We start from the raw sequence: 27998 nt of genomic DNA, 5'->3' as shown, positions 1-27998 counted from the left end.
ATCTAGCTACTAAATTGCAGTAACACTACAAATCACATAGTTGGCGTTTTGGCCTACTATATCAATTCTACAAAGGAGAGAGAAATGAGAACTAATGGCATTTTACGGATAGAATGAAATTATGAAAAGTAATAGTAATTATTAGAAGTATGTTAACACTAAGGGTTCATTTCTTCTTTTACTGAAATTAAGTAGACAGATTTGGTTGTATTAGTAAACTGACAACTTCAATTAATTAGCATGTCGAAATAGAACAGTTTTTTCATTATCACGTAATTTTACAGAAGAACTATTTCATCCGTTATTAACATTCTCTAATGTAGACACAGTACATCTGATAGTGTTTTCAATTATCCTCTAAGGTACGTACAGACTTACGCGCCATGAACACGCGCATTTCACTTTTAATCAGCTGATGCTATGCTTATTATATCTGTATCTTACTGTTTCTTTACAAATACAACATTTTCCGCTGATGAGAAGCGAAATGCGCCTGTACGTGGCGCGTAAGTCTGTAAGCACCCTTACACTTACGGCTATAGCAATGGAACTGATAACATTAGACTGCTTCTACACAGGACGCTGAATTCCCATACAGAAATACAAGTTCAGGTACGAGCTACACAATACTGTAGGAGAAAAATGGCAATTGCCAAGTTAGGCCAATACGGTACATGATTTATATTGGACAAGCAGAATGTGCCCAAGATCATCTCGGCACTGCACATTTGTGTATCAAGGTTGCCCAGGGAGCTGTTGAGACAGGTAAATTAATTAGGAAAATTGAAATTTGGCCTTCGAGGTGCACGAGATTGATATTTTTAGAATCAGAATCTATCAACAAAGTTTGGAGATCTAAATCATTCCCGTTTTTCCGGTATGCAATCCACAAGATGACATGTTTTGATGCGAACAAACACAACCCTACTCTCTCTATAGATGATATCGGTACTGTAAATTTTTGAAAACAGGAAAAAATACCGCTGTTATACTCGATAAGTGTATATATTATTGCTTCAAGATGAAAACTCATTTGCAGTCACTTTTATTACTTAATAAGTGTATATATTATTGCTTTAAGATAAAAACTCACTTGCAGTCACTTTTATATGTAAGCTCACAGAACCAAAGTGAATTTTCAAAGAGTTCAATTCTCAAGATAAATTGAGTTTAATAATGTTTCTCTTGAATAAAACACGATATTCAATCTTCATTTTCTTCTCCAAGATCCAACTCGTCCAAGTCTTCATCGAACAATGATTCATCCACTTTGACTGAATCTCCACCTGTAAATAGAATCAAAGTAAGTATTTTAGTATTTATCAACTGTGTTCTATGTGTAGCCATGTATAGAGGGATTCACTTTGAATTATGAGCTTTGGTTGAATGGAGAGATGTTCTTCATAAGGAATGCTGACAGTTCTAATTTAATATCACTACAATAAAACATTCCAAAAACCATAAATAGGTAATGAAATATAGAACTGTCGCTGAAAAGAATCTTACCTACCTAAAACAGGAGTACATAAAGATGGATACATCACATCAATACTATAGTGAGATCCACGTTATAATGGCAGTGGAGAAAGATAGCAGAACGTTGCCAATCCGCTGTCTTTTTAATGCCTTCTATAGACGGTAGCTGATACAGGTTCATTGATGCAATATTAACTGTTCATTCTCGTTTAAAATTATCAATTATATTTTATTAAGCAAGAAATTATATTTTTCAATAATTTCATTATGAATTTTAATGATTGAGATTAAATTTTGTTTATTGATTATTAATTCTACATTGTTAAAAGACGATCTGGCAACAGAACAAAGCGAGAAAGAGGTAAGAAGCGCTATCTGCTTAGTTGAATGATAGACAAGGAATGATGTAATATTAACTGTTCATTCTCGTTTAAAATAATAAATTATATTTTATTAAGCAAGAAATTATATTTTTCAATAATTTCATTATGAATTTTAATGATTGAGATGAAATTTTGTTTATTGATTATTAATTCTACATTGTTAAAAGACGATCTGACAACAGAACGAAGCGAGAAAGAGACAGCGCTATCTGCTTTGTTAAATGATAGAAAAGGATAGCAATACCATTGCTAATCAAACACTCCTATTATGACATGGACCTTACCAAGGTACCTAGAGAATACATTGCATTCTAGGTATACTGGACCTCACTATATACACGGCACCTTTTCTAATTTAAAAAGTATCAATTTTGTGAAAATATCAATTGTATTTTAGAATAGTCATTTGTAATTGAGAAAACATCATATGTAAATAATGAAAACATTCAATAGTATTTCATAAGTAACACATACAATTGAAAATAGTGAGTTGTAATTATTATCAAAACTCAATATACTCAACACACAGTTCTCATTCTCAATTATTAAGAAACAGGAAAATGTAAATGAGAATTTATCAACTGAGAATGAGAAGACTATCCACTTGTGGAATGTGTTCTACTACGGCCGTTCTATATAGTTATTCTGTAGTTACACTATTCCACTCACCGGCTCACCACCATATGGTCATGGTCATCGTTCTACCTTAACATCAGGATTCATTCTAGCAGAAAGCGATCCTATCCTTTCAATTCGTGAACAACAGCAGCTGAGTTATTAATTTGATATCTCAATAATTCAATTTTTGATTTACAATTTATTCATTCATTTACACACACACGATACAATATAACAATAAAAATATACAAATGAATACTTTAAACTACAATGAATGAATATGAATACATAAAATAACAACAATCATAATGAACCAATCATGAACAGTGGTGCAAAAAATTACAATTGACATCTCAAATTGAAATGATACTTTCTCAAATGCAATTCACTATTCTCAATATTACAATATTGTTAACTTTTCAAATACAATTTACAGTTCTCATTTACATTTGACTATTCTCAATAATTACAAAATTGATACTTTCTCAAATAGGCTACATTTGGAAAAGATGTAGAAGCATAATAGTGAGATTCACGTGAATCTGTCAGTATTGATCGAATGGAAAACTGTTTTTTAGGAATGCGCTGACAGTTCTAAGTGAATCTCACTTGAGCATGAAAACCAAATTGTATTCCATGTGACAAACCATTCTGTTCCTGAGTGCTATGCTTCCATAGTGAGATTCACGTCATAAAATCAGTGAACATGATAGGACAACATACGAGGTGTGGCTATTAAATAATGGGACTACTGACGCTGCAGTGGAACGAGTGCGCATGCGTCAATAGCATAAAAATGTAAAGCAATGATGATTGTTTTTTACGATATTCATGGGATTGTGTACCTTCACTGGGTTCCTGAAGGTCAAACAATTGATCAACATTACTACCTTGAGGTACTTGATAAACTACGCGAAAGAGTAAGAAAAAAATCTGGTGTGGCGCACTCACACAACTTTCCTTGCCGTTATGAAAATTTATCACCTGACGCTAGTGTTCTCGCGCATATCAAGTCTACTTATAAACAAAGATCTGAGCCAGCTGGTGACAGGACAATAACATTGGAGACATACGAGGTCTGCTATCTCTTCATAGTGATTCATTTAATAGAATCAACAGTTGCCAACAGTTTGCGATTGGATAATCACATTTTCTCGAATTTTGTGCTTATTTTCAATTTTAGGTGAAAATGTTACTAAACATTAGTTGTAGAGATTCTCATACTGAATCTTTTCCACTCGATTTTTTTTGTTTAAATTGTATCTGAAGCCTGATAATTGAGAATCTAAAATCAAACTTTGCATAGATGGGGCGGAGCTCGTGAAATTTTTACAGATATAGGACTTGTGGCAGTTGATAGAGCTTATCGATGACTATTTCAGGTATAACTTTAATCGAAATCATTGGAGCTGTTTTCGAGAAAATCACGAAAAACCCTGTTTTTGACAACATTTTCGCCATTTTAGCCGCCATCTTGAATCGCATTTGATCGAAATTGTTCGTGTCGGATCCTCTTAGTGTAAGGACCTTAAGTTCCAAATTTCAAGTCATTCCGTTAATTGGGAGATGAGATATCGTGTACACAGACGCACATACACTCATACACACACACACACACACACACACACACACACACACACACACACACACCAATACTAAAAAATCACTTTTTTGGATTCAGGGAACCTTGAAACGTATAGAAATTTAGAAATTGGGGTACCTTAATTTTTTTCGGAAAGCAATACTTTCCTTAGCTATGGTAATAGGGCAAGGAAAGTAAAAACGACCCGAGATGTGCAAGGGCAAATCATGGATTTTGCACAAAGACAATTCGCCAGCTCATTTTGTGTTATCTGATAAGCGGCTCCTGACCAAGTACAGCATCCCAGTGTAAGAACATCCACCTTATTCATCAGACCTAGCATCATGTGACTTTTATCTATTCCCTAAGGTGAAATCTGCATCAAAAGGTACGAAATTTGAGTCCGTAGAAGCTGTTCAAGAGAAAGCGGCAAGAGTCCTGAAAGAGTTCACAGAAGATAACTTCCAGCACTAATTCCAACTATGGAAAATTCGCATAGAGCGTTGCAGGGATAGGGTGTATATTCAAGGTGATAATAAGTAATCATGTATAGAATGAAAATACAATATTTTACAATATCAATCCCGTTATTTTATAGCCACACCTCGTAGTTGCCATTTTTTTCCACTGCCTTCTATTGTAGATAGCTGTGATTCAAGTATCAAGTATCAGCCTATCTGATATAATATTAATTGTTGATTCTTGTTAATAATGATCAATTATATAATATATTAAGCAGATAACTAATATACATGTTATATTTATTATATTACATATGTATATTTAATTTATATTATTAACGACTATTATATTTTTATGCTTTCATAATTGATAGCCTATTGAAAATTAATAAAATTGCGTTAGTTCATTATACTTCTTCATAGCCTATAAACGATTTGGCAAAGGAGAGGAGTTAGAAAAGGATAGAGCTAACTGGGTTGTCTAATGACAGACAAGGATAGCAAAATAATGTAATCAGGTGCTGACTTTATAACGTGAATCTCATTATTGGTGCACTGTGAGATTGCACTGCAATTTATCCATTATTTTGGAAGAAAACGGTGACGCTGTCTATCTTTATAACTGCAAAAATCGTAATCATGCATGGAATAATGAAAAGAAGGGGTTCTAATGATACTTGATTTTTATATGAATTCGAATTATATTTTCATTGAGGTTTCATAGAAGAAACAATTTTATATGCTTTTGAAATCGTTAGTCTATTTATGCCCCACCGTGTATAATGTGTGATATAAGAATAACCAGGCTCTCTAACAATCTCAAAAGTACATTTAATAGATAGGATCTTGATCAATAGGAAAGCCTGTGATAGCTGTTCAATCTATTGATTTAATTAATAAAAATTAATCAAACAACACCCAACAAGCTTCTAAGTTATTTACTGAGTATTTACTCAGGTGACAAAAGTAATAATAACCAAGTATAGCTGGTTGGATAATGCTTGTGGTAGGTCTAGTTCTGCATAATGGATGGATAAAATATGATGAATTTCTCAATAAGAAGAATTCTATTTTATTGAAACCGTGAGCCTTAATTCATAGATTCAATATATTTTATTGAATAATTCAACTAATGATGTTTGGAAATTTGGCTAATTAATTTCGGTGTTCAAAGAATACCCATGTTTTTCAAAGCTCATGCCAAATTAATTACTGTATTTTGTTCTTTACTGAACAAGAATTATTAAATTGCTTTGAGCCAAGTCTTTTTAAATGAATTCTGAAAAATATAGCATTTCTTCTCAATCCGTCACGCTGACTGAGGTTAACACAAGGTGAGCGGATAATAACAAGTCTAGTAATCAACTAACCTTGAGTAGAACTTATCGCTATAATCAAATGGACTTAGGAAATGGAACTTTGTTTAGTATACTTTTAATATGATGACCTATGTTTACATTCTCTGATAGGTTGGGAGAGATCGACTATTTTTTGGTGCACTGCACCAGTTATTATTAAGAAATCTTCATCATTCAGTAATAATAGGAAAGTATACTGACAAATTGTATTTTCAGTAGATCGAGTCTTTTTTAGAAGTGACTAATTTTAATAATAACATTCTGTACCTGAATAAAAAGACTGATAAAATATTATATGATATATACTAATATTAATAACTAATATTAACACTACTAATAAAATACTAATATCAACAGGATTTGCACCAAATATAAATGTTTTTTGGTTAATCATGGCTTATTTGAAGTTTTAAATAACTTCTACATGTCAAAAAAATGTTACTATTGCTCAATATCAACAGTTTTTAAGTACAACAGTATTAAAAGTGTTAAAAGGCTATTTCAAAGACCGGAACAGGCAGTCAAGCCTATACCGTAAAAGTCAGATGATGATGATGATTACTCAATATTGGGACAAAAAACTTTTTTAAACTGATAGATGAACGAGTATATTATGTATAATATAATATATAATGAATTCAAGTAAGAAAACAATCTTATATATTCGTATCGTATGGTTATTAGGAGTACATTGTTGAAACATACAGGATTGGTGAAAATTATGGAAGCAGCTTAATATTTCCGTTACAAGGATGATAATTTGACAGTAGGTTTGATTGGGGATGCTATGTGAATTAAAAATCTATAAAATTTCTGTGTACCATCTTGGATTCGCAATTTTGAATCAACTTAGATTTTTTGAAATGGGAAGGTTGATTAATACATGATAATTTTAAGAGAAAATGAATGGAGAAAACCGCTCATTGAAAACTCAAACCGTTTCAAAAATATTCTCATTTCAAGATATTAATAAGTCATACGAAAATTATATGAAAAAATGAAACAGACCTTCTTCCAAGAATTTCAAATCAGACTGGTTCAAAGATTTATCACATAAGAATAGCTCTTTCCCTGTGAGCTTTTTATTCTTTTCGTCCTTATCCTTATCTCGACAGTGGCCCATTTCCAGGTCAAACGCCTTTTTCCAAGCAAGAAATGATTCTACGGTTACCACAGTTCCTTCAAAACGTTTCTGAAAAAAATCATATTACAATAGGCTATTGTTAATCATTCGCTTAATAAGACTTGATCTATTGTAGAAAGTTCTTATACAGTACCTATCTGAGTAGTAGCGAGGCTGCTATTTTTCGAAGATATTAAAATTTACTACACTATCAAATGAAATATTTTAAATAGTCACACCACTCATCTATTGAAAGAACGAAAAGGCAGTTTCGATTCCATCAATATCAGTATGAGTTAGAACAAAGCATACATACTGAACGGAAAATGTATCTGCCTAATCAAAGTGAAGACAATAAGACAATTAATTCAAGTCTTAGTTTACTGAAGATTGATAATAGGAGAAACTGGATTCACACATATCAGTGTCAGTGGAAGTTACCGGTACAGTGAAAATATTATTCCCACAACTTCTAATGCGACTATTTACACTCGCTCGGCCATACTAAGTGGAAATAGTCCAATTTGAACTCATGAGAATGATATTTCCACTGTGCCGGTCACTTTCAGTTTCACTGACACTGATATGTGGGTACCCAGCTTCATGGTGTAAGAACAGAAACTGGTTTCTCGTTTAACAAATATTCATAACAATAAAACACGCTGCACAGGGGGGTAATAATAGCTTCCACTAGCTATCGCGGGAACATGGAGCTAGAAATGCCATTTACATTCGAGTTCTGACAGTTGCGATTCTGCATTCCCGCGACATCTAGTGGAGGCTACTATAGAAACTGTATGCAGGCTTCTTGACAATATTTGGAAACTACCATAGACTAATCAACATTAGTTCGAATTGTTGAAGTCACAGAAAATATCCACATATTATTAGTTCATCGTAATTCACGATTTCAGTTTTTTCCAAGCATAGAATAATGATCTTGACTAAGCTATATAAATTATGATATGAACATAATAAATTAATAGTGGAATAGTTACCATATCAATCACTCTATGACATTGAAGTATTAAATCAATGCAATAAGGATTGATCACACAAAGCGAATTGAGTAGCTACTAGCTGGCTAGTTGATTATAAATTAGCTATGTGTCTAACTATGCTAGCAAACTACTAGCAAACAACTATTACTACTACTACTACTACTACAAGCTATCTACTTGAGATACTAGCTAATAGCAGAGAAAAATTGTACGTACGTTATACTTATAAGAGAGCATATTCTATGCTAATAGCTACTAAACCAAGTATCTACTTGAGATACTAGCTAATAGCAGAGAAAAATTGTACGTACGTTATACTTATAAGAGAGCATATTCTATGCTAATAGCTACTAAACCAAGGAAGAAGTAGAAACTGGTCAATTCTACTTTCCACTTGCTGGAGTTTGATCTTGTTAGCTAGTAAAATAGTAGCGGATAAACTAAAGATGCTAGTTTGAAACGTTGATCACTCGTGGAAAGTTTACAAGCTACTAGCCAGCAGATAGAAGCCAACAAGTTAGCGAGTGCGCTAGTTGACGATCACACACTCGCTCACTTTCCAACTCCGGCTTTAACCAATTCTTCGGAAATTTTCACCACAACTGGCTTGTCACTTGACGCTTTTCAACCTTACTACCTTAATAGACTGTTTATAATTCTGCGAGTAATAGGCAGATAATCTCATTTCTCATCAACACCAACAAAATGTTATGTGAGCATTATCCACTCTCCTTTAAAATACTGAGTTCTGAGCCATTTTTATTTCAATATTTTACATGTTGAGTGGAGTTTACTTACCCTTTCTGCTTCTTCTTCCTGTTTTACCCTCAATTCTTCACGCTCTACTTGCTGCCTACAAAGTTCGTCATTGACAGTGTTCAACCACTCCTGCGCGGCTGACACTAAAGTGAATATCATCACCATACCGATATTCTCTTGAGCCTGAAAAAATTTGTACATTAGCATTGAATAATCTGTGAATTTTTTTAGAATGTGCCAATAAATGTCATTGTTTTTCTCAAGTGTTTCTTCCACCAAAACTCCTCATTTCATGTGGTTTCATATTCACAAATGCATATTTAAGACTCTGAACAAGAATATATTGGAAAAATAATTGTTTGCAAAGCTCTGACCGTGAATGAATGTCGACTGCCAGACTGTCCAGTCTCTTGGATCAGTCGACATCCACACATTGGACTGATGCATACTTTGGAAATGGCATTTGAAATACTTGTTGGGCAATCAGCAGTGACTGTCAAAATCGAAATGTCATCTTATGAGAAAATAAGGTGGAATACGTTTTATGAGTTGATCAAGATTTTCACATAAAAGTTTCCTGTACTTCTAACTTGTATTCAACAAGTTTCCATCTATTTTAGGTATTTTAACTTCAGTTCAATTTGCTTGTTCACTGTCTACTCTGCCAATACAGAAATTCTTTCAAGTTATCTATCAATCTGTTTACTTCTTTAGTAATCTACTTAACTTGTGACTTGACCTTAATGTTATAATATTTTTGCTTTTGGGGAGCAGTCTAATTCTTAGAAACATAAAGGCTAAAATAATTGAAAACAAGTTTCCAAGTTAGCAGGCCAGAGTTGAATCCATCAAATGCTAAAATAAGTCAATATTTTGAGAATTCATCATCCTTCTTTCAACCCTTTTCTCCAACAAATCATCCAACTATTCTATGATAGCGAGTAAACGTTCTGTAAGCTGTGGTCTGACAACACTGATGGTAAAATCTTGAAAGTCTGTGATTATTAGTCTAATTGGCTTCTATCTCTAGTAATATATTTAGCTCTAACATGTAATCCACAAGAGTCTATTACATTCCATAGGTATACCCGTATACAATATTATTGTTGATGTTTCTATAGAAGCGGACACGATAAGCTATTAGTAGGTGCTTGGTAAATGATTATTTTTATTAATACTAGTAGTTCTGTGAACAGTAGATCTCGCGCAGATATAAAACACAGCCTCCTCATATACTGTGCATCAGAGTAAATCCTGTCTGTACTTCGTGTCGGCGAAATGCCGGTATGAAAATGGCTGAAGGCTGTTGGGGTTGGTGTATCAAAAATGCTAAAATCAAGAGCTAATCTCCTTCAAGACATACTGACAACAGGTCAGCCCGACTTGAAAGCAGAGAAAGGTCGAGAGAAAAATCTGGTGTGGCGCACTCACACAACTTTCCTTGCCATTATGAAGATTTTCATTATATTCGAAGGTACATTATTATAATAATCATCTGTGAAATTCTCATGAACGTTCAAATTCAGTACCTATGAATTGCTTGGAGTATAAAAAAACATGATACACAGTAATCAGAAAATAATATTTTCCTCCACCTACTGTTTAAAGTGCTTACTTTACTAAAGTGTCAAGTAAACATAAGTAAACATAATACTAAAGTGTGACTAATCTCTTAATAAATTATTATAAATTTATTACAATCAAGTGAAATATCTGAAACTGAAATTTCTATACTCATTCCTTACAGCTTATTCAACAATATTGTGTCAGTGTTTTCATAATTTGAAAACTCTTATATTGAAATGTACAGTGACCGATCAATAGCCTCTCTAAAATTCAAAGCACAATGTAAAATAGCCATGTTGCTTCAAATTGTAGAGAATTTCAGCTTTCCTCTTTTATTTGCTGTGAACATCAAGGGAGAGGTACGAGGTTTTTGAATAATAATTACATTGAGATATCAATTTTATTTCATGCAATATTAATAATCCACTTTTTGTGTAGTTGAGAAGTTGATATTGTGGTAATTATTCATATTGAATGAAAAAGACTAAGAAATTGTCAAAAAACCACAGATTTATTGATACTTAGAAAGACCGGTCGTGTGGACTATCAATTGCATGCGTCATTGCTTGCAATTATGCACTATTAAATGCACTTCTTAATTTCATGCAATGACGAATGCAATTAATAACTAGAATAATATAGTTTATCAGAGATTGACAATGGTGTAATAACCGGAACCGGTCTTTCTAAGTATCAATAAATCTGTGTTTTTTTGTCAATTTCTTAGTCTTTTTCATTCAATTAATAATCCAGTCGACAGCTGATTTATGATGAATAATTCTATAATCTGATTTTTACGATAATATTGGCGTTCGAAGAAGACTCCTTTTCCTTTTGTATTATCCTTAAAATGCAAAATTTCAAAAAACCTTATAATATATACGTCGACGGGAAATTCAAAAAGGAACATAGGCTACCTGTCAAATTTCATGAAAATCTATTGCCGCGTCTCGCTGTAAATGCGGAACATAAATATAAACATAAAGAAAAATTCAAAACCGTCGACTTGAATCTTAGACCTCACTTCGCTCGGTAAATTATCATTATTATTTGTTAATTTTATGTTTCAGCATAAGATGAATAAATAAATTGATAGACAGATATATTTATGAATAGTTCAAGAATCAATATCAGTTATCAGCATCAGTTATCTAATATAATAATACAGGAACCACCTTTACTAGCAGACGGCGAGCCAAGAGCATATATACTGTTTTACGCACTCAAAACACAACTTTCCAATTTATATTACACAATCAAGTTCAATATAATTACACATACCACCTGATTTGAGTAAAATTGTTATGTATTTTGTGTTTCTCAGTATGAGTTGAGAGAAGCGATTCCTTGGGTTTTCGGTGTGCTGATTATTTCTAAGGTGAGCTAAATAAAACAAGTTCTCAATGCATTCTAATAATGAATGCGTAAGTAACTTACCTGTTGCTCTAAGTGGTCGAGTAGTTCTTGTTCTTGTAGTTCTTCTAGATTTTCAGAGCCGTCTAAACTGATAGTGGGAATTTCTTCAGGATAAGTGGGAGTGTACTCGAACTTCAGTCTTGCTAGCAATCCGGCCTCTTGGTCATCATCATAGTTGTCAGATTTGACAGGAATGATGAACACATACAGTGGCTCTGTCGTTATAACTGCAAAAATCAAGTTAATAGTATTGAGTTAATATCTAACTTACTTTGGATAAGGAGAACAAATTTCAAATTCTAAACTAGTTATATAATGTAATAAGTTCAGCAGATATAATTCAATAACAACTATTCATTCATGACGGCAGAGATAATTTGATTAGTCACATAAATTTTATATCGTAACGAAATTGATCTAATATACCAGTGTTTATTAAAAATGAAGTTTTTTTAACTTGTATGAGTATAAAAGTGGATTAATGAAAATTCTTGAGTGCGTTGTTTGTATTAGTCCAGTCTTGCAGTCTCACAATGTATATAGAACATTGGTTACGAATATGTAGTGCATAGTATATTTTAATTCTGATTTTGATATTCTCAGGGTCTCATATCTAGGACAACATACTTTGCAAGCACGTTCCTATCTGTCATGTCTATATTTACTGGACTATAGTCTGTTAATCAAAAGGAAAAGCAAAAAAGTCGCTTGTGTGCTAATAGGGCTCGTATTCCATTAAGTCACCAGTCCGGCAACTTCTAGTGTGTCACCAAATGTCCGAGCGGGTCGGAGGGCATTAGCTCCTTGTGCTTATTACACTAGGATCGCCAGCCCGATCAGCCAGAATCCATGCAGCCTGTCACCAGATTTTGGCTACTCTTCAGGTGCCTCACTGGTTTCTGAACTAGCCTAGCCGTCAAAGATTGTTATCAGGCAACTCACCGGTGGCCTCAATTCAATTAAAATTGATTTTGATTGATTAATTTTTTATTTCGTGACTGAAAAAAAACAGATTTTTAGTCTGGTGATTGAATGTAATACAAGTCTAAGGCCGGTTGCAGACGAACCATGGGATGTGGGAGCTACTACTACGCAGCGCATATGGAATGCATTGTCCACATGGCATTGCGCGCTAAGGTATCGAGTATTTTCCTTGCGATTGTGGTACCACTGGTTTGATCACCTCGCTTCCCCTAGCTTCTGGGGGAAGCTTTCCCCCATAAAACATTTATTCTGCAAAACGTATTGCATTGCAATTCTGAAAAATATGTATTGATTTGGTAACTACATCTTATCCTCTTTCTTTTCAAAAATTTTCCTATTTAAAATCTTCTTATTTGCTATCTGATTTTCCCCACTTTTCTCTATTCTCTTTCCCACGTATTGAATACTGTTAGGTCTACACAGGTTCTTTTTCCTCATATCCATATTCACTATACATGAAATAAACAAATTCATCTTTGATTCCAATTCTTACTGTATTAGTTCTCTTCAGTAGCTTTTCTATTATTTCGTTTTAATTTATTTTTTGCTTTTTCTTTCAGCAGTGAAGTGATTGAGTTTATTGAAAAACACTTATTTTTTAAAAGACTTTTATTATTCAATATTGATCTCTCATATTTATTACTTTTTTTTGTCATTTCTTGCTTCATTTTTTGTTATCTCTGCATATTTTGTATTGCATTGTTTGCTAACGACATGGTTAAGTGGACATAATTCGCCACGTCAACATAAATAAAAAAGTCATTTTATTCTATTCTATACTACAATCGCACTAATGAGCGTTTTCTCAAACGTAGTGTGAAAGACTCTCTACGTTAGTCCTTTGTTCTGTGGTATGTCGGTCCCACATCCCACATGCGATTGTGGTTCGTCTGCAACCAGCCTAAAAGTGATTAGGCTACTTATAACAGCTGTCTACTGCTCAACTTAGGTGACCAGTTCACAATGCTTATACACTGAATAATGTACTGTGAATATTCAGTTTGGTCTATGACTAAGATGGCTACTATAAATCGGCCTTGCTGCTCCATGATCTACTCTAATAAGCGCATGTTTGTTTAGATCGTCTCTTGCCTTCTTGAACATACTATAGTTTCTAGCCAATTGTTATGAATTATCAACTCTCCTTGTCTTTTTGAGTAGTTACTAGGCCTTCAATGAGACTGAAACAAGTTACCAAGTTTCTCTCTATGGAAATTCCAGTCTTACTCTTAGGGAACACAGGCAGCAGTTTGGGTATGCATCCAGTGTTGAGTGTTGCTATGCAGGGGACGTACGTCAATGTCAAACTCCTTCTACATTGCTGGGCTCGTTTACGAGTTCACTAGTGCATGCTCGTCTGTCTTTCTTCCGCCTGCCCTGAGGAGGATTGTCCGTTCTTTCAAGTTATCCCGGAGCCCTGACGTGTATGGAATGTCCGTTTTCATGCTAAGAGAGGTGGTGGATGCTATCACAGAATCTCTTGCTGCAGCAGTTAATGAGTGCCTGAGATCCGCTATCTTTCCTGACTTTCTGAAGATCTCAAAAACCGTTCCTGTTTACAAGAAGAATGATCATCAGAGCTTCAGGCCAATATCCATGACTCCAATCTTTGGAAAGGTGGTTGAAGTTATCAAGCCTCAACTTGAAAAAACAGGAGTGGTCGTAGTCGAGTGGATCAGATGCTGGATTTATGATTCAGAGGCCCGGGCTCAAATCCCGGCCCGGGCAAGATATCTATCACGGGCCAATCCCGTGTTTCAGATGGACACGTTAAATCATCGGTCCCGGCTGCCTAAAAAGCAGTCGTTAGGTCATGTCAGAGACCCTGAAATCGATCAGTTGCGACCTGAAAACTCTGACGCCAGACCTGAGCCAGCCAGGTCACTCGATATTATTATTATAACTTGAAAAGTTCTTCGAGATAAAATAATAACATTTTCTTAGGTAAGAAGTTCGGTTTTCGCAGAGGGAGGTAGACTGTTGATGCAGTAATTCGAGTGGCTGAGCTGATTGGTCAAGTTTTGGAGGATGGTGAGTCTCTGGCACTGACCTTGTGTGATTTGAGCAGAGATTTTGACTGTGTTAACCACCATATACTGATCAAGAGTAGACTGATCAAGGCTCTAAACAGCCCAAACTCTGCTCTAATCTTGGACATATCTTGGATTGGGAGAGTACAGCTGGTGTCATTGAGAGAAGCTGCTTCTTGTCCACTCCCTGTAAATTTCTGGGTACCTCAGGGTTCAATACTGAGGCCGGTCCTGTTTATCATAATGATCAATGACCTGGACAGCAATGGCTCAACTCTCCTCTTTGCTGTCAACTGGCATTAACCTTCAGCAGGTATTGGAGAGGTAGGCGGAGCATCTGCAGCCTTCAGCTTCATGGTTCCAGGTAAATCGTATCCAACTGAATGATAACAAAACACAAAACATCATCTGCAGTTTGTTCCTCATGATCAGGAACCTGTGAATCTGCTGGGCTTTGTCTTGAATTCGAAATTCAGCTGGGCTAGCCATATCCAGCAAGTGACTATGAGACTGTCTCGAATCTGTTTTCTGTTGCTCAAGCAGATGGAACATGTGACGGAGTCATATCTGGTCATGGTGTATATGCACTTTTCCACTGCCATATATGCTATGGTTTACTCAAGTGGGGTCATTTAGCCAAGGATGTGAACATAAGGAAGCTGCAAAAACGGGCTGCTAGGATTATAACTGCAAGCTAATATCATGCACTTTGTAAGACCATTTTTGTCAAGCTGGGCATCCTGACAGTAGTCAGACACTTCCTACATCTCTGCCTCATGTATATAAAGAAGAATCAACAAAATTTGTTAACCCAGACTTAGTGATGTGGATCGGGAATATTCCCAGTGGGAAGGAACTTATGATTTGGCAATATTTCCGGGAATATTTCCGAGGCCAAGAAATTTTGGGAATTTAAGGGAATTCATAAAATTGTTCTAAATTTATTTCAATTTATTGAAAAAATAAATTTATTCTAATTTATTAAGAAAAAATATTCTAATTTATTGGAAAAAATAAAATTGTTCTAAATTTATTGATGTAAAAAGTTATTGATTCAAAGTTAACATGGGCAAGCCACATCAATATAGTTTGCAGCAAGCTGGCATGGGTAGTCTACTTACTGCATAGGCTCAGAGCTTTCCTCAGCAGAAAGGATTAGGTTATAGTGTACTTCATCCTTTTCCATTCTCATATTTTGTATGGACTACTGCTGTGTGCTGATGCTCCAGAAGAAAGCAATTCTGATCGAGTGATCATCTCAGTGGGGCATCGTGAGCACTGTAGGCCAATCTTGTTGAGCTTTGAATCCTTACGGTCTTTAACCAGGTTATACTGTCCAGCCTGCTGCATGTCAAGAACACCGAGGACAGTCATATGCTAAGAGCTGGTCTCCATGCACATACCACAAGAAGTCTTGAAATTGACTTAACATGCAGCAGAACCAAGAAGAAAAAGGACTCCTTCCCTAACTTTGTACTGTACCTATACAACGACCTGCCTGTTAAGAGTAAAGACTGTTAAGTGTGATTTTACTCAATCGCTGCCATCTCAATAAATTAGTGGTTTTGATGTTTGATGTTTATTGTAAAAAAAGCAATAGATTCCACAAGCGTGGGATGGAAAAGAAGGTAGGCTATAAGGTACAAGTACAAGCTCTCACTTTAGAAATAACTTTGAGAGTCCCAAACAAGGTGAACTTAGCTTCCAAAGCTAATATCTATGAGTAAATGAATTTTGATTTACTTGAAGAAAGAAGTGCTTCAATCAAGTTATTTCCATGTTATCATTAACTACCTGAAAATTTATGTTGAGAAATAAATGAAACACAATGGGCTGCGGTACTCACTCTCCATTTCTCCACAATATATAGAGTCCAACGCTTCGATCTCATTGTTTTGCTCTTCCTTGTGATCCATCTGAAATTTTAATAATTCATTAAAAAGAGGGGTATTTATCTCCAATATCCAACTTAAAATATAGGACACGTGAATTGTGGCTGCTGTTATAACCAAACTTTACAAGTGTGTTGATTGAACTTACGATTGGATGGATTCAATAATATTCGTTACTAAAAATTGCTTTAGCAAAAGCAATTTGTTAACAAGTTTCTGATATCAAAACCGATTTGTAAACAGATAACATTGATATTAACATTTTTTTAAATTATCATAAAATGTTCAGTTCATAACCTCAAATATTCAGCTATTACAACTACATCTACAACAAAATAAGTTCAGTTGTTCACTATCATCTGTAGATCAGCTGTTTTGTTCAAGGCTAAAATTTATCTCATGTCGTCCCTACTCCCTGTCATCACTCATCTCCTCATCTGTTGTTTTTGTTTTGTCTATACTTGTGCGTTTTAAAATATTATTAAGAAATATTCTGAATTCATAAAATCCTACTCTATTATTATTATTATTTATATTATGGAATTCAAATTTCCAGCCTTTTAATTCAAAGTAGACCTGTTAAATTGGTTTACAAATAATTTTAAAATCTTACAAAAAACTTCGACCAGCTTGTTCTAAGATTTTAGGTTAGGTTGCAAAATACGGTAAATATTTCAGTTTGTTACAGTAGTTACTTTATATTGATGATGGTTCTCAGACATTGCAACTATATCTTTACTTATTTTATTCAAAAATTAAACAATTGATTTTTTCTATAATCCTTTTTAAAACAAGATGATTCTGGTGATGGGTTACTAACCTATAATCTCATTTTATTTTCATGTTGATTTTATTACAATTTTCTTGTAAACTAAAATACTTCTTAATCAGCCTATTATATGGGTGAATTTAGAATTTCTTAATAATTTACAAATACTATTTCAAGTTCTCGCTCACTAATAAAATGTTATCTTTTATGATTCTTGATTATATAACTCACAGGATTCTCTTTTTATATTACAGAATCATGAAATCAACCTTAAAAAGTGAGAAACACATTTTTAAAGTCTCTGGTAATATTATAGGACGTTACTGTATAGTTGACAGTCTTTTTCACCGCCTTTTATAGTAGATTGCTATGATGAAAGTCATTTTGGAATGATATAATATTACTTGTTGATTTTTCATAATAACGATCAATTATATCTCAAATATAAGTTATATTCATTAAGAAAATATATCTAATAGTTTACTGATAAAATTTTCTAATTCAGATTAAATAATCTGTTAGTTCATTACTCACCTTCCACCTTTCTGATTCTTCCATTACCCATACATGTAGGATTGATGGAGTCATAAAATTTGTTTAAATAAAATAAACTTTTATTTCTACATAGCAAATAGTACGAAAATGGCGCAGAACTATAAACAAATAGAGTTATTAACCAATGGGTGTAATTGATAGCACACCAATGTTAATAGGGTGCTGACTTTATAGGCCTACCAAAAATCTCACTGTATATTTTTATTCTAGTCAAATTTATCAGTTGTTGATTTTTATTTGTCTGTTGTGACAGCAATGGACAAGTTGAGAAGGGTCTTGAGCGGAGATGACAATGCTGATGATGATAGCACAACTGGGATAATACCTGTGAGTTGAATCTTTGATGTTCTATTACTTGCACTATAGAAAATAATTAAGACTCTGTAATTCATTCTGATTAATATATTCAGTAGAAATAATCTACAAATAGAAATATAATTAATTAAGTATTTAAGTTTCATGTAAAGTGTTTCAGTATGTAATGAAAACTTGTAAAACTTGTTAACTTCATGTTTAAGTTTTGTAAAGCACATTTCATAAATAAAGCACAGATACCACAAGGACGGTCTCATGCTGCTAATGGTAGCTTGTTGAAAAGTCTTGTGGATAGGTGGGCAAGGCCAGTTCGTGTCCTGCTCAGCCTCTGGTACGGTACGTCAATCTATGGCTCTCTCTTGTATTGTAGGCATGAAAATTCTGCCTGGTGGCAAGCTCATCTATATTCGTATGTGTCCTGCAAAGGGGATGAAAAATGTAGAGAGCAAATACTGTAAAAATATCCTCTCTCTAACAAAGAGAGGGCGAAAATGAGCCTGTCTTTCAGCCCCACAGTGCCACAGATGACCCGCAGGGCTCTTTTCTGCATGAGCAGCACACATCCAACATCCGCAGCTCCATCCCAGAGAACCAGGCCATACAATATGATGTTAGAATAGTATATTTTCTTTATTCAACACAGCAAAACGAAAACATCATGCAGTTGAATATCGTCACTGAAATCTAACATTAATTATGAATCTACAAACTAATCAAATACTAAAATCGATATTAATACATATTATAACATGTAGGTTGTGAATTAAATGTGAATGCAACGAAATACAATATCAATATAACATACTCAACACAATGTATCATTCATAATAAACTCTTTTACGCTGTACTGTGCCTTGAATATGAGAAGACTATACAGACTATTTTAAGTTATTTTTTAAATTTATTCATGTCAGTCATGTTTCGCAATTGAAGGGGTAACTTATTGTGTAATTTCGCTCCCAAACAGGTTGGCATCTTGTCATAAAGTCGTAACCTGTGTTGCTGTGTGGCTAGTCTGTTCTTTCCTCGTGTGTTATATGTAGTTGTGTGCATCGGCACGTATCTTATGTTTGGAAATGTTCGTGTGTGTGAAAATAATGAGTTTGTACATGTGAACTGATGGCAGTGTTATTCTAACAACTTCTAAAAATTCAAAACATGATTGAATTCAGAAGCGATCTCTAGATGGTCAGTGATATATAAATCTCCAATTTTTAGTTATTTTTTCAATTTTTGTATTGGAACTTTTCCCTTCTAGCAGAAATGAAATTCTCCAAGAGTACGAGTTATTATAATAGTTATAATTTGTGAGCACTTTAATTTATAATTAAATGTGAATATAATTAAATTTATAGTTTTGTGGAAATTTTAAATTTTAACTGGGTTTTCAATAATGTTGCAGGATTTATCAGCGAATAGTCTAAGCTGGTCTACAAGAGTCAAAGGATTTGCTGTCTGTTTTGTATTAGGAATATTTATCTCATTACTGGGGTCACTGTCTCTCTTCCTGCATCGTGGAGTCGCACATTTCGCATTCTTTTATACTATTGGCAACATTGTATCCATGTTAAGGTATGCTTACTTTGCTAATATCATTTTTTGCAATTTGTAATTTTCCAAACAGAAATTGCTTAATCATAGAATTTCCTGTAGAATTAAAATATACATTTCAATTGGCATTTCCAATAATATCACTTCATTTTAAAAGAAGTATCAATAGGCTTATCGGACTGAAGAACTCGGGATCATCTAATTTCAGGAATACGCACTATCTATATTATTCATAACTAGCAGGTATGATCCGCAAGTGTCTTAATTAAAAACTTGACCTTCTGAAATCTTGAAGTATTTAAAATAGGCCTATAACCATTCTCTGTAAATTGATAATCTACATGCAAAATTTCAAATTAACCAGTCCAGTAGTTCAGACGTTACGTCATACGTGAATTTCCTATCCCGAACGTTTATAAGCTAATTCTTTCTTTACTATTTTATAGATAAAATTCTTTGCCGTAATATAAACTATTATCTTTCATGACTCATCCAATTCGAATATTGAGATTTTTATTTATCATGTAAAAGGATGAAATAAAAAACTATTTTTCTCGATTCTCCTAAATTTCATTCAATACAGCTGATTACCGTGTGTTGGTTTTTTGCTCACTTAATTCCTCACACCTAATACCTTACACCTAATACCGTATGTAGGTAATGATATTTGATAATCTTAATAAATTCTAACAATAATTTTTTTTTACTTTCAATTTAACTATCTGCAAAAGTACGAAGAAATGAGTCATTTCGCTGACGTAAGAACATGACATGTAGAATTGTTCTAAGAATTGTTTTAAAAGTGTTCAAAATTTGATATCAACTGGTCAAAGCTTCCTCTAGACTCCAGTATTCGTAAAAAAGTAAAACTTACAATTAGAAAACATCTCCAAACTGGAACTCTAAACTGCTACGGATGGAACTATGAATAAACTCCAAAATTTTTCGATTTGAAAAATTTATTTTCTGTGAAATTAAATTCTAATGTCAATGATCAAATATTGTTATTATAACGCAGCATAGAAGTAAAATATTACATTCTTGTAAATCATACTCAGAGTCAATCAATATTACAATCTTATGAATTAACTAAGTCAAGTTACCTATCTGAATAAATATGTTGATGATAAAGGTTCAATTAAAACTCTGTAAAGAATAATATGTATAAAAGTAATGGAATTTCTCACGAAATTTCATGCTGACGCTTTATTTATTAATCCATTGAAATCATCAACATAAGTTCAGAATAGGATATTGTAGATTTGAGAAGTGAAACTGTAGAAAAACGGAAATACAGATAGGCCTAATGATACATGAATGTGAAACCTTTCAATAATTTTCATGCTTACATTGATTTGCAGTTAACTTGCAACGGTGAGTAACGAGTGTTAGAATAACCATAGAAACTTGTAATGCATGCGAAAACACATTTTTTATTTTCGAAGCAACAGGTTCGCATGTAATAATTTCATATAATTATGAGACCGTCACCTGCTTGTAGCCGAGTAGTAAATCGTATTTGAAATCATAGTTTTATGACTAGTCATGAATTCATACAATCAAATATCGTAGAAATCTCAACCAATTATTTGTAGTGGATAGTCCTTTATTTCTTTAAAATTGAAGTAATCTATATATCGATAAACCTCCAATTCTTATCTGATTGTTGAATACCACTTGAGTGAGAAACTCTTTTATGGAAGATAGAATAATTATGAAAATTTAAAATTGAGTAATTGTCACAATAATTGTTTCGTTTTCTCATTTTCTCCTTGAACACAAAATATAACAAGTTGTGATGTACTTATAGTATCAATAAATTGTCCTACTTACAAAACTTGATCTCAACAGAATAGGAAAACGTTTTCAATTGCCATGTGAACTATGTGAATTGGAAGTAATCAAAAAGAATAACTCATTTCTTTACGAAAATCATGCTCACAACTCACTGTATACTTGATAACTTCAATCTCTCATCCACAGTACATGCTTCCTGATGGGTCCAGTGAATCAGATCAAAAAGATGTTTGCAGAAACGAGGATTATAGCCACTGTTTTGATGCTTGTTATGCTTCTCCTGACTCTATATGCAGCAATAGGGGTAAGTTATCTGCAAGCTCACGAAATATATGATATACTGTACAAATATAAAATATATTGGCTAACTGTATAATATATGTTACTCTGAAAGGTGTAAGAACAATGTGTATGAGAATTGATTAATTGCCTTTATTAAGGGTGGAGTTAGGACTCTAGTTCCTCTCTGCCTTACAACCCATTACATTTCATACAAGAAAAAAGTGCACACTACAAAATCAAACTTATCATAAAACAAATAATAAAAATAAAACTTCTAAAGATAGAAAGAGATACATATTACAAAAATAAAAATTTAAATAATCCTTCAAAAAATATAATAGCCTAATTACAAATGTGAATTACTACTACAATTCTTACAAATAATGTTCACTCACACTCACACACGTTGCACACCAAGCTGAAAAGATAGTTTAGTTCACATAAAAACAAGATAATTTAATAATTTTGCTAACAAAATAATGAACAAGAAACATAGAAAATAAATTAAAAATTGATCCGACCCACACCCTAATCACCAGCTCCCAGCCAATGCAACACCGCCGCGCCAAACCGGGCTTGATCAGCAATACTGCTGAGGGCAAACCATTTCAGATGCGACAAGCTATCACGGGAAACGATTTATTATACATAGTAGTTCTATGATTACGGATAACCAATAATTGAGATCCCTGTCTGGTTCCCCTCACACTCCGTTCAACGATAGTGAAGCAAGATATTCCGGGCTTCTAGTGTGAATTAACTCATACATTAGTAACAGAATGTGGTACTCCCTCATCGGCCTGAGCTTTAGCACACCCAACTAACGAAAATATGGAGTGATATGTTCATCCCCCATCAGATTATAAATGAATCTAAGACAATAATTCTGTGCTCTCTGCAGACGCCCAGACAAGACAACAGTCATGTCATTGACTACGATGTCGCAGTAGTTGAAATACGGGAAGATCAATGACTTGACCATCATTACTTTCACATGAAATGGAATACAGTCATTGACCTTTTTAAGAGAATGAATACCAGCAATTACCTTATTGCAGGTAGTGTTGATTTTCTCAGTCCAGTCAAGAGTCTTGTTCATCGTCTGTCCCAAATTCCTAACAGAGTCACTGTAAATAAGATTTTTGCCATTTATTTGAATGAAAGGCCCGTCATTGAAGTTTACAGCTCTACGAGAAATGAGTCTAGTGTAGCCAATAACTATTGATTTGGATTTTGTCTCGTTGATTTTGAGTCTATGTCTGTAAGTCCAGTCTGTAAGAGATTCGAGATCACTATTCATTGTGTCCATTGTGTCAGTAAAATAGTCCAAGTCGAAGTGTATGTAAATCTGTAAGTCATCGGCGTAAAGGCCATGGCCATGATGGCCATGGCTAAGACCCTTGGTTGTAGAGCCAAGGAGGTAGTTAGTAATACTGTACTCTTGAGTATTTCAGTTTTCTTCTTGCTAAACATCAATCTCTTAGAAAAATCAAATGTTCAGATCAAATAGTACTGTGAATTGTTTTCAGAATTAAACGTTTGGGTGATGAGAATAAACTTTTTTTAAATAACATTTATTGCATTCTGAAGTAAAGTAAAAGTGGAAGTGAAGTTTTATTCTCATTCTGATGTTTCTGAATCAATACATGAATTGAAGATAGTTGAGTCATGTAACAATTTGAGTTGATTGAGCTGTAGTAGTTATGTGAACCTGATTGTTTTTCCATTCTTCATTTGCTACATTTAATTACATTCACTGAATAATACCATAGAGAAAAGAAAGCATAAGATATTGAAATTTGGAACATAAACACCCTATTCCATAGGATATCATCGTATGCTATCTTTTCTCTATTATAATATTTACTCACTTAGTGATGAATATTAATTTATTAATTAACAAATTATTACAGTGATTCTATAAAAATTGTGTAATGTATCAATTTCTCAAAGTAAATATTGGGATTTTCTGTTTGCAGCTGAAGAATGCAGGACTGACGTTCATATTTCTCGTTCTGCAGTGGCTTGCAATGACATGGTATTCACTGTCTTACATACCCTATGCTCGTGATCTTGTGAAGAAGACACTGAATACCTGTGTTGTATGATAATCTCCAGTAGGTTTAGCAAAATATTAACCAATTATCAACATTCCTTGGCCTTACATCAATACTTTTATGTCTACTTCGACTATTTTCTGTTTCTGTGACTTATTCAAGAGCTATGTAATTATTCCATATATTATCTAGCAACCGGGGCTGGCGAATTGAAAATAAACATGCAATACTGAGAGATTATGTAACTGGAAGAGGTCGAGGGTATGCAAGGAGTTATAATACTTATATGAACTTTCTTCTACTTCGACTTATCCCAAATAATCTGAATGTTTTTAATGACGTATAAACTTATTGTTTTCCGATGCAATTCAGGTTTTAGAAGTTGTAATCTCTTTATTAAGTTTTTTTTTTGTCAAACATAAATTTTTGTCATTAAAACGACATTGGAACCTGGAATAATATTTATTTAGTTATAGTTTTTGTATTAATGTCTTCTAACTTGAATTCCATAGTGTATGGGCTTCATCCAGTTTTTAGTTTTTTTCTTGTATCAAATGGAAACACTCTTAAGACGAGTTGCACAGAAATCCAATCAGAACTAATTAGTATAAAATGATGTAATCCAACGGAACCAAGGCAACGAGAATCATGAATGAAACTGACGTTAATGCTATGCGTCATTTAACGGTGGTTTAATTTCGATTTTTGTACAACTTACCTATAGCCGATTGTTTTCTTTTACAATATTATGGCTTTTTCATGAAATTGCGATTTATTCATTGAAAAGTTTTATTAATTTTATGCTACACAAGGTCTAATCATCATAATTTGTTTTTTTTAAATAATAATTGTTTAATATAACAGCTTTCAAGTGCTTGGTGATGTGTATTCAAAGTGTTCATATATTCGACTGTTTGGTCAGAGTTTCAGTATTTTATGGGGATTTTGTCTTCCATTAGAATGTCATTAGTATGAAGTGTGTAAAGAACTTATCGATACCTTATATTCTATTTAAACCGAATTGGTGTCCCTCTCATTGGATCATCCAAAGAAAAGTGCCTTTTCTGGTAGTTCAAAAACCAAATTAATGATAAATCTCTTTTAATTGTATTTTTGTACTTAATAAGGATGTAAATAATTACAAAATATTATAATATATAGTTCTTCTTATTAATTGGAAGTTTATAACTCTACTTAGTACACTCAGCAAAAGTGGTGAGTCTTGAAATCAAACCAGATCCCATAAATTCAAAATCTGGAATCAAAAATATGGAAATATGAGTTGATAGATGTAAATGGAAATAAAATAGATTATCAGTTTCGAGTACCGTATGTATTGAAATCGAATTAATAATTTGCTAATTATTTGCTGATACAATTTTTCCTCTAGTGCAAATTATTGTATTTTTAAAATCATTATAATTTATAGTATAATCTAGTAGTCTATAATAATTTGTCTCTGGAACGTTTCATGATTCTCTTTGTTCAAGTGCCGGTCGTACAAAAGCCTGTTAGATTTTAATCTTGATTAAACTCCACGGCTTCACCAATCGGAGCTTTTTCTGATTTGTTCTCGTGGCATTCAATCATGATTAAAACTTAACAGGACTTTGTGCTACCGAGCCTAAGTATGCTTATTAAATGAGTGCATTCAAGCTTCAAACCAGCTCCCACTGTACAGTATCATAAAGGGCTAGAAGTCCAGTTGTTAGGATTCGGATAGAAGAATTTAGCTACAGTGCTCTGCAAACCATATTTTGCCATTATTACGAGTACAAACAAATTGAGTTCAGTTCAAGACATGCTACTTTTTTGAGTGCTCATCAAAAGTATATAGGAGTATCATTTTTCAAAATAAGTATTTCTTTTTTGAAAATGAAAGGCTAGTTATAGCATAGGTGATTACAATTTACACTACGGATAAATACTTATTTATTATTTTAATGCAACTGATTCAGCAGTATGTAATTGACTTACCAAATGTAATGTTAATATTAGCATGATTTACATTGATAGATAGGACTACTATCATGGTTATCATGTAACAAGTCAATCATTCATTTTATAAGTTATGGTATTATGAACGTTAAAATATTTAGAATTACGTATTTTAATAATGTATTGTTATGTTATTGATTTTCATCCTATCTCTGAATAAAATGCAATATTAATTCTAATGTTGTGAGACAGTCATTCTTTCTTCTACAACAAATAATATATACAGTAATTGAAGGCTTGGAGCTCTTGGAATTTGTACAACTGGTAGTAATAGACACTGTGCCTGAGAACGGGATCACTCGAGTAGAGATAATTTACTTCAGGTACTTCGCAAATTGAGCACTAAATACATGAAAGAGAACCTTCTGTAGTTGGGATACGATAAGTTATTTTTGAGGGTATCCACTACTCCGAGAAAAGAATTAATTTCCAAGAATATTCTCAGTTTTCGCAATGTTATCTTCAAGTTCAACACATGGAAAACAATTCAACGTCATTTTTGAGTCATGGAACTTCATTTTCAATTATCAAGAAATAATTGCAACCTTCAATTTTGTTTGTACATAAGTTATTATAGGGCGTTAGTAATAATCATTATAATTGAATGAAAACTACTTGAAATTGTCACAACCCATCATTTATTGACTTGGGTGTAGTTACACCGCAATTATCAAGCTAGGAAAATCCAAAGATTGATTATCTATGTTGAAACAACCAAAACTATAGTTATTGTTTGCCAACTGCGCACTGCAAAATAAAACAAAATATTTAATACATCTAGGCCCTGTTTTTTGAACACTTATTAAATCTATAGATTTAATGGCTCATTAGCTTCAATTAGTGTCCTAGAAACGGGGCCCTGGAATTGAAAATACATTAGAACCCCTCATATCCAATCTTCACGGGACCGGCGGCGGTCGGATATACCGAGGAGCAATAATATAACGTTTTATGGCGTAAAAACATCCCATATTATTAACATCGGTTAAAAGCATAGTTTGTTAACATCCCTTGATGTTAACTTAAATATACAATATAGCATCGTTTACGTTTATAAGTTTGCACTACTTATTGACCGAGCGAAGTGAGGTCTAAGATTCAAGTCGACGGTTTTGCATTTCTCTTTTTATTTATTATTATTATTTATAAATTATATTTTATTATCTTCATGTTTATATGTTGCGCATTTACGGCGAAACGCAGCAATAGGTTTTCATGAAATTTGACAGGTATGTTCCTTTTTAAATTGCGCGTCGACGTATATACAAGGTTTTTGGAAATTTTGAATTTCAAGGATAATATAAAAGGAAAAGGAGGCTCCTTCATACGCCAATATTAGAGTAAAAATCTGGTGTGGTATACTCACACAACTTTCCTTGCTCATTGATCTATAAGCCTCATTAACGAGGATAATTTAGAGGAATAACATTATGCCGATTGGCGGCTAAATAATTAAAACTACGATTATACTATTGTTATTGTGTTCAGAGTACATTTTCCTTTGTTTGAATTATGAAATTTGAGGACTTTTTAAAAGTTCTCAAAACAGCTGTTCTACAAATAAAATATCGACGTGAGTTCTTTTGAATAAACTGCGCGCCTACCTCACGCACGAGAAGGAGGTTACAAAGTACATTTCTCAAGGATGGGGTGGACCCCCTGTTAATTTCTCAGGGAGGAGACTCATGCCAGTTAATAGAGCTGATATATAACTATACAGTGTATGAATTTGAAAAGAATCGGACAAGTCATTTTTGAGAAAATCGTGATAGAAATTTAACAAAATTCATTTTTCTCAGGAATATTACGGAGCTCCTGCAATTATACCAGAAATGAGACTCATGTCAGTTGATAGGGCTTATAAATAGCTATCTAGGGTATAAATTTGAAGGAAATCGTTAGAGCCGTTTTCGAGAAAACATGGTTTTTTAGCCATTATCCGCCATTTTGAATTGAATTTTATTGAATTTCTTATTGTCGGTTCCTCATTGTATGATGACCTTAAGTTTAAAATTTCAAGTCAAT

General features: G+C 33.5%; 2 protein-coding genes across 2 annotated transcripts; one reads left to right on the top strand and one right to left on the bottom strand.

Moving 5' to 3' along the window:
• Nucleotides 1-986: 986 nt before the first annotated feature.
• Nucleotides 987-17021, bottom strand: LOC111049118 (RWD domain-containing protein 1). Its single transcript, XM_022335124.2, has 6 exons — nucleotides 16798-17021; nucleotides 16604-16673; nucleotides 11765-11970; nucleotides 8801-8944; nucleotides 6887-7070; nucleotides 987-1286 (listed from the first exon to the last, which is right to left on the bottom strand). The coding sequence occupies exons 2-6, from the start codon at nucleotides 16671-16673 to the stop codon at nucleotides 1204-1206; spliced, it is 687 nt and encodes a 228-aa protein (XP_022190816.2). The 5' UTR covers nucleotides 16798-17021; the 3' UTR covers nucleotides 987-1203.
• A 41-nt stretch (nucleotides 17022-17062) lies between these two features.
• Nucleotides 17063-26152, top strand: LOC111049119 (vesicle transport protein SFT2B). Its single transcript, XM_022335126.2, has 5 exons — nucleotides 17063-17314; nucleotides 18227-18300; nucleotides 19691-19860; nucleotides 21823-21940; nucleotides 23898-26152. Exons 2-5 carry the CDS (start codon nucleotides 18229-18231, stop codon nucleotides 24024-24026), a joined length of 489 nt encoding a protein of 162 aa, XP_022190818.1. The 5' UTR covers nucleotides 17063-17314; nucleotides 18227-18228; the 3' UTR covers nucleotides 24027-26152.
• The last annotated feature ends 1846 nt before the right edge of the window (nucleotides 26153-27998 follow it).

The sequence above is a fragment of the Nilaparvata lugens genome, chromosome 2 (genome assembly GCF_014356525.2).
Source record: "Nilaparvata lugens isolate BPH chromosome 2, ASM1435652v1, whole genome shotgun sequence".
Taxonomy (NCBI): Eukaryota; Metazoa; Arthropoda; class Insecta; order Hemiptera; family Delphacidae; genus Nilaparvata; species Nilaparvata lugens.
This window is presented reverse-complemented; position numbering and strand designations above follow the sequence as displayed.